Source organism: Lactuca sativa, chromosome 3 (assembly GCF_002870075.4).
Source record: "Lactuca sativa cultivar Salinas chromosome 3, Lsat_Salinas_v11, whole genome shotgun sequence".
Lineage (NCBI taxonomy): Eukaryota > Viridiplantae > Streptophyta > Magnoliopsida > Asterales > Asteraceae > Lactuca > Lactuca sativa.
In genome coordinates, this window is record NC_056625.2 from 219,877,592 (window position 1) to 219,885,780 (window position 8,189).

General features: G+C 28.8%; 1 protein-coding gene across 27 annotated transcripts; it reads left to right on the top strand.

Moving 5' to 3' along the window:
* Positions 1–2,746: 2,746 nt before the first annotated feature.
* LOC111921151 (uncharacterized) lies at positions 2,747–5,214 on the top strand. 27 transcript variants are annotated; one of them, XR_002860089.2, is made up of 7 exons: positions 2,747–3,061; positions 3,214–3,893; positions 3,989–4,061; positions 4,204–4,220; positions 4,657–4,756; positions 4,844–4,910; positions 5,019–5,214. XR_002860089.2 is itself a non-coding variant. In XM_023916723.2 (7 exons), the coding sequence occupies exons 1-5, from the start codon at positions 2,888–2,890 to the stop codon at positions 4,729–4,731; spliced, it is 399 nt and encodes a 132-aa protein (XP_023772491.1). In that variant the 5' UTR covers positions 2,747–2,887; the 3' UTR covers positions 4,732–4,756; positions 4,844–4,910; positions 4,988–5,214. The 27 variants fall into 27 exon arrangements, 7 of the variants coding, with proteins under 7 accessions (XP_023772491.1, XP_023772490.1, XP_042756264.1 ...); XR_006189432.1 differs by lacking the exon at positions 3,989–4,061 and having other exon boundaries at positions 3,214–3,401; positions 3,538–3,620; XM_023916723.2 differs by lacking the exon at positions 3,989–4,061 and having other exon boundaries at positions 3,217–3,266; positions 3,538–3,620; positions 4,988–5,214.
* The last annotated feature ends 2,975 nt before the right edge of the window (positions 5,215–8,189 follow it).

An 8,189-nucleotide genomic window follows, 5' to 3' on the forward strand; every position in this document is an offset into this window, starting at 1 on the left:
GTCAAAACCACCCGTCCACTTTTCAAAACTATTTTCCCGTTTATTTTAGATTAAATTATAGAAAAGGCCCTTGAGCTTTGGTCTGATTGAAGTTTTGGTCCCTAAGTTAAAAAATTAATAAGTTTTGGTCCCTAAGTTAAAAAATTAATAGGTTGTATCCTTGTGGTTTATATATATAGCAGTTTTGGTCCTTTGGGATAAAAAGACTAACTTAATCTTCCTTTTTATTCATTTTCTTTTAACAAATTATTATTATTATTATTATTATTATTATTATTATTATTATTATTATTATTATTATTATTATTATATAACAATTTTATTTGTTCTTTATTTTAATAGAATTTGTATAGATTTCTTATAAAATTATATTTATTTTTTTTAATTATATATATATATATATATATATATATATATATATATATATATATAATTTTTCCGGTGATTAATTTCCAACGGCAATTAGTTTTTCATTCCGTAAGCTTATTCAAGATAAAAATAAGAAATACGTTATTTTGGGTGACAAATAAAAATACATTGTTACTTAGGTTTAAATGTATAAATATATTATTGTTTAAGATTAAAAGCAAGAATATATTGGTTGTTTTATACTTTATTTTTATTTAGTTTCTTATTTAAAAGTGTCTTGTATAAAAATTATATTAACCAAAAAAATAATATAAGTGATAATAACAATTATTTTTATTATTTGGTACACTGACCGACTTGTATAAAAATTATTTTTATTTAGTTTCTTATTTGGTACAGTGACCGACTTGTAAATTATTTTCTGCAAAACCCTTCGAATACCGACACAACAAAGAAGTATTATATATATATATATATATATATATATATATATATATATATATATATATATATATATATATATATATATATATTAAAGTGAAGTAATAAGAGTTGAAAGTAATTTTTCAAAATAGAAAATGATATAAATTGAAAATATGTTTTAATTGAAAGGGGTAAATATGTAAAAGTTATTTAATATTTTGATAAAATATTGTTGCCATCGGTAAATAAAAATAAAAATGTAACAATTTATGTTAATATGTAATTATTACCTAAAATCATATCAATTAGGGTTATTTAACCCATGTAAAGATGATATTGACTTTTTAAAGTAGTTTTTATCTTTAAAATCGGGTGTGTTTAACAACACCCTTTTATCCACCTTTGACGCAGCTCATCTCACATTATCATCCTATTGACCTGACTTATTAATTCTCCACGTATCTTGGCAAATCCTTTTTTTAGTTAACGTGAGCAATTCCCAGTTCATTTGAAGTGGGAGACTCCTTCATAAACCAAAAGCCTCGAACTAATAATTTTTCTTTCTCTACAAGAAAAATGAAGGCGACTTGCACCCTTTACTCATTAATGCCACCATGCCAAACTTCCACTGCTCTTCCTCTCAACCACCATTCTCAAATTAACCCTTGACCTACCATCATCTCAGTTCCATGTACAATATTAACAATTCTTCTTTGCTCCATGATCGATGGTGGTCATTTCTCACCACCATCGAAGGTCACCACCACCAGCGCACACCTTCGACGGTGGTCACCACCAGCGCATCGCCCACCAAACCGGCCAAAGTTTCGGAACAACTTAAGATTTTATAGTTATTTGGAGTTTGTCTTATGAGTGATTAACTGAAATTTGCAAGGAAGTAACATATAAGTGGATTTATCACTGTTTGAAGATTGTAATAACTAAAGAATTATCAATATGTTGTAATTTGGTTAACACGTAATGGTTTGATCTTATAGCTGCTATGAAACTATTCAACGAAATGAATTAATCATTGCTAGAAAACTATTTGTCACCGCTGCTTTGCGGGGGTAAATGACTATAGGTGATCTTTGATAATTTCTAAATCAATCCAAAAGCAAACCAAACACATACAACAAATGCAAAACCGATTAATATATAAAAACACACATACAACAAATGCAAAATCGATAAATATATTAATCGAAAAGCAAAGTGACCGCTATTTTTTTTGTTCGCCACATGTTTTTTCTAGAAAGACAAAAGAGATTATTGTTAGAACAATTGTAGAAAGAATCTACTCAAAAGCTACAAAATCAACAAAGAGATAGAATAGCATATTAAAACCAACCTACCCAATTAATATTCAACATATTTTATTAAAAATATTCACCACATGTTTTTTGGAATGTGAAATGTCTCTGAAATGTCTCCGAAAATGTAGCTGTATATTATATGTTTTTGGTATAACGAATCAAATGTAAGAAAATACATACCGAACAAACACAAAGACAATCAATCGACTTAGAACACAGGTCCAATAAAACGCGAAAGTTCAAAATTTTCCATATTCGATTGACCAATGTGGTAACTGGTTTTTTTGGAATATGTTCTCTAATAACAAACTAATCTTTTGCCGCTGCTTTGCGCGGGCCAATTGCTAGTATATATATATATATATATATATATATATATATATATATATATATATATATATATATATATATATATATATATATATATATATATATATATATATATATATATATATATATATATATATATATATACCATCCTATAAAGTATACATAATCAATGTTTTAATTACAAATTGTAAAGCCAAGGTACAACTAATAAAACATATTATCTTAAAAAACAAGCAAACATGATCGTGACCATTAATTATTAAATGAATTGTATAAATATATCCATGTGTGGCAATCCGTGTGCTAAATGAATATTTGATCAAAAAGATACTCCCTCACACGGATCAATTTAGGCATCATATTCGCTCTCGTAACCCTAATTCACTCATTTGATTCAAAATTTGAATTTCTCCGTTGTTTCTCTTTCTCCCACCAACAAAGAAGCCCTAATGGAAATTTTCAGCATAATCGATGTCGCCTCCCCCTCCATCGTCATCTCTATCAGGGTCCTCCATAACCCACTCAAACATATGTTCCATCGTCTCCACCGGTACTCCCACAGTCATCAAATCCATCGGTCGCCACTAGAACGGAATTGGCAGATAAACACTCACACTTCATCGGTGATTTTTTTTGTTTATAACCCTAATAGTTTTCATCTTTCGTCACAAATAATATTTTATAAATGCTTTTTACATGTTAATCGCGATTATCTCTTTACACCTCAACCTGATCTTACTGGGTTAATTTATACAATTTTGATTTGTTGTTGTAGTAGCAGATGAAGAACTTTGAAGAGGAAGGAGTTCTAAGTTTTTTGAGAAAAAGGTTAGGATTTATCGGCTTTACTACACTAGATCTTTAAATTGTTCACCATCGCCTTGACCACCATAAAAATATCCACATACATGGGCTAGGATGTTCACACTCACTCACCTATAATATATTTCACAAAGAAGCAAGGTAATATATTTCTACCGTCATTTGTTCTTCACCCCATCACCATGAATTTCATCGTTCTTTCCCTTTTCCTTCAATCTCTCTCTCTCTCTCTCTCTCTGTATATGTGTGTGTTTATGATTTTGTTTCTTTTTAACAGAAGAAGAAACGATTTTGCTGACTGTGATTTAAAGAAGGTGGATCTGGTGTATACTGTGTATAGGACATTCAAGAATCCAACTGGTAATCCAGTTTGTTTCATAAAACAATAAACAGAGTGTAATGTATGAGTTTAACAAAAGAGGTTTTTTTCATAAAACAATAAACAGAGTGTAATGTAGAGGTTAAAGTTGTATCAAAAGAGGATATAGATTAATTTTTATTGCTTAGATATGTGTGTTGTGCAATTGGGAGCCCAAAAATGAATAATCAAATCAAGGGTTTTTTTTTATTAAATTCTGAGTTCACAACCTTGCTTCCCTCATTTAAGTTCTTCATTCAACACTGATATACAAGGTAATAGCTTTTGTTGTACACTTATCTCTTAATGTATACATTTGATCAGAAATATCAAAATCTTGTTTGTTTACTTGTACATTATGTTGATATAGTTGTACTTGCATAAAAGAAGAGGAAGTGGGTATGAAGCCATTTCTTGAAGAGACAACCTCCAAGTTATAACATGTAAATAGACTAATATCAGAAAATAAATGGGTGACATTGTTATCTCTAATTATGTTTGTGTGTGTGCTTTTGTTTATATGTCTTGGTGGTAATTGATTATTGCATTTTCATTGACTTTTGTCATTGTTTGATTTGGTTGCAGGTTTAATGAAGCTTTGTGTAAGTCTAATATCTACATTTCCTTGAGCTTTTAGGTTTTTGAAAATTTTTAGCTTATGTTGTCTGAATTGGTTCATGAGTTCAATATGTTCATGGCTATAGAAGCCAAGTGAGTTTCTATATTTAACGTGAAGACTAGCTTTAAGTTGATAAGCATATAGTTTTTATTATCAAATGACATTCATGTTTTCTGTAAAATGGTAACTATTTATCCAGATTTAGCTTGACAAGTATGCGGGGTTCTTTGGTTCTTTATTATGGAAAATATGCAAAAAAGGTTTAAAAAAATTATATTTGCCATCTATAAAAAAGTAATGACACCATATTCTGCCATACTAGGTACTTGAGTGAAAGTTGGGGCTTTTTCCATACCATTATTTATTGCTTACTGTCTAACATCCATGTGAAATATAAGTTTGTGATTACCTGAATTCAGGAAAAGCGGTATCAATTAACAGGAAAGAAGACCACCAAAATCATCGAGAAATCTTGGATATTCGAGTATATATAAGGTTTTTTTGTCTGTCATTTCTCAGGTATGAAATCGAGGTGTTAGGCCCAAACTTTGGAGTAAAAAAGAATATTATAAATTTTTTAACCATGTATATGTGTCTCATTTGAAGATCCGTGTCTCATTTGTACATCAGCGTGTTTTTGGCCCGAAGACACCTCATTTGGAGATAAAACAAGGTAAAACCACCACTGTTTCCTTTAATATATATGTCAAATCCTAATATGTGTCTACCATTTATATATCTTTGATGAAGTTTTAACATAAAGTAAATCAAATATGAATAGAGATGATGGTGATGAGAAGCTCAAGATCTTCATTTTGCGGTGAAGATGCTCTTTTTGTATTAGATTTGTGTAGATTTGACCTTTTTTGTTAGCAATCTTTATGAGTGTCGACATGTATATTTGTGTTACTAAATGTAATATGTTTTGTTTTGGGTTTTTACAATGAAAAAATGAATGATTTTAGTTTTTTTTTCCAGATCTGGTTGTTTATTTCAAAGTCGTGATGCTTTGTATATCCGGAAGACCTATTGTTTTATATTTTTCATCATATTTGTTGCATGAGATCTGTGTTTGTATCACAAGTTTTAAATGATTTTATGAAGTTTAGAAAGATTCTACAAAACTTCGGAAAATCGTTTTTTTTCATTGAAATATTCTTCAGAAGATTAGTTTAGATTTTGTCGCATGCTCAGTATGGATTGGATGATTTTTTTTACAACATATGTATTAAGTTTAAAAAGATGTAAACTAAGGAGACACAATATATTTTTGGTATTGTGAAGATTTAGATTATGCAATATGTTTGTTGGTATTGTGAAGATTTAGATTATGCAACATATTTTTGGTATTCTTCAGCAGAACCCTTTTTAATATTAAAATATAATTGAACATATTTTTTTTTTCATTTTTTAATATATTTTACTTAGTAATCATTGTTTAAAACAAGCTTGATTTAAATCTGTTTTTTTAATTATTTTTAATTATTGCAATACTTTTTACTAAATTTAATTGCGTATGTATATTTTTTATCGGAACGAAGGTCTTTCATGCCTAGAGTTAACACACTGCACACCTAGGTAATTATCACACATTAGGTAATTGATTAAATACTATTAAGTTATTTGAACTTTAAATTTTTGAAAAGTTGTATATATTGTCTAGACTATCATATGAGTTATATTACTTATTTATTATTTATTTATTATCTATTTCTATATTTTAATTATGTTAATTCAAGTATATAGACATAATTATACATCTTGAGGAAATATAGACATAATTACAATAACTAACTAGAAACTATTAGTTGGAAAGAGTTATTTGACACAAAAAAAAAACCCACCAAAAAATTGAAAAGAACTAATTGAAATAAAAAGATAATAACCACTACATGGAATCTATCGGCCAAAATGAACTATCCGACATAAAGAAGAGAAAATGACACGGATCAATGACATGGAAGAGCAAATCGATTGCCCAAATTTAATCACATTCGTTGATTAGCTACTGGATCGAACGTAATGATAACACGCACCACATAAACATATTCTACAAACCCTAATCACTTTCTTAGGTACTCTCTCAATCACAGTTTCCCTCTTCTAACTTCAACCCTTCTCCTACATCTGACAATGACGCCGACACCACCATCCCTTATCACAACTAAACCTTCCTCCGCCATTTGGATCTTCATCACCTCTTTCGGTCACCGTCAAACTCTTTGAAACCGTAGAAATCACCAACGTAAGTTCTCTCAAACCCGCCACCTTGACAACATATGCCGCCCCATTGGAAAACTGATACTAGGGAGTCGTCGTAGATCCAACATTAGACCGCAATCTTAACATTATTCGTTAAATAAAATTAATCGTCGTCCGCTGCCAGACAAATAGTAATAGACAGAAATTAGTATTTTCTGCCCGTTTAGGGACAACTGATTACCGAAAGGAACAAATCGTCGGAATGAAACAAATCGAAAGAAAACAATTTGACGATCGCCAAAATGACACTAATTTTCATTCAGAAACTAATTGCCTAAATGAAAAAAATCGTCGCCGCCGCATCGCGCAGGTATGCTACTAGTATATATATATATATATATATATATATATATATATATATATATATATATATATATATATATATATATATATATAGGGCTTACGGAATATGTGCCTGTTATGTACGTAATATTAGATATAGAACCATAAAAAACTACATTGTTTTAACAAAATGCAATCAAATCTCTCTACCATCTTTCATGTATTCCCTATTAGACTAGATGATAGGCTTCGTACATATTTTTTATGGAGTTTTAAATATTTAATTTTTCACGACAAACCATGTATAAAAATACATTATCAACTACCTATGAATCTTCATATTCAAATTTAATATAGAAAACTATAGTGAAAGATTGAAATTGTTCATTAAAAACCCAATAAACGTTTTCCCATAACACATAAAAAAGAACCATGCAAGTAGATATATTGTAGGTGTCAAAGAAAGTTATGAAGCCTACTAGAGGTCTAATATAAACAACACATTCGAAATACATAGATGTTGGAGATAAATTATAAGATCAGAAATAATATGAGCTTAAAAGCAATAAGAAGAAACTAACAATGAAAAAAAATATGTTTTTTAATCAAAATAAAGTCAATTTTTGATGGTTATATACCTAAGTGAACATTAGTAAACCTTAAACCTAAAATTGACTTTATTTTGATTAAAAAACACAATTTTTTTCATTGAGACTGTCATGTATGTAATATTAGGTATAGAACCATCAAAATTGACTTTATTTTGATTAAAAAACACAATTTTTTTCATTGTTAGCTTCTTCTTATTGCTTTTAAGCTCATATTATTTCTGATCTTATAATTTATCTCCAACATCTATGTATTTCGAATGTGTTGTTTATATTAGACCTCTAGTAGGCTTCATAACTTTCTTTGACACCTACCATATATCTACTTGCATGGTTCTTTTTTATCTGTTATGGGAAAAAGTTTATTGGATTTTTAATGAACAATTTCAATCTTTCACTATAGTTTTCTATATTAAATTTGAATATGAAGATTTATAGGTAGTTGACAATGTATTTTTATACATAGTTTGTCGTGAAAAATTAAATATTTAAAACTCCTTAAAAAATATGTACGAAGCCTATCATCTAGTCTAATAGGGAATACATGAAAGATGGTAGAGAGATTTGCTTGCATTTTGTTAAAACTATGTAGTTTTTGATGGTACTATACCTAATATTACGTACATAATAGCCACATCACATATTCCTAAGCCCATATATATGTATGTGTGTGTGTATATATATATATATATATATATATATATATATATATATATATATATATATATATATATATATATATATATATAGGGAGTGGTTCAAATGAGAACCATAAAAGATTAAGAACCTAAGAACCCCAT

Excerpts from the sequence above, each read along its gene's own strand:
- LOC111921151 (XM_052769480.1), top strand. The coding sequence starts at position 2,888 with ATGGAAATTTTCAGCATAATCGATGTCGCCTCCCCCTCCATCGTCATC. Across the intron at positions 3,267-3,537 it reads CTAAGTTTTTTGAGAAAAAG|AAGAAGAAACGATTTTGCTG; the intron begins GTTAGGATTTAT and ends TCTTTTTAACAG. Across the intron at positions 3,621-4,656 it reads GACATTCAAGAATCCAACTG|GAAAAGCGGTATCAATTAAC; the intron begins GTAATCCAGTTT and ends ACCTGAATTCAG.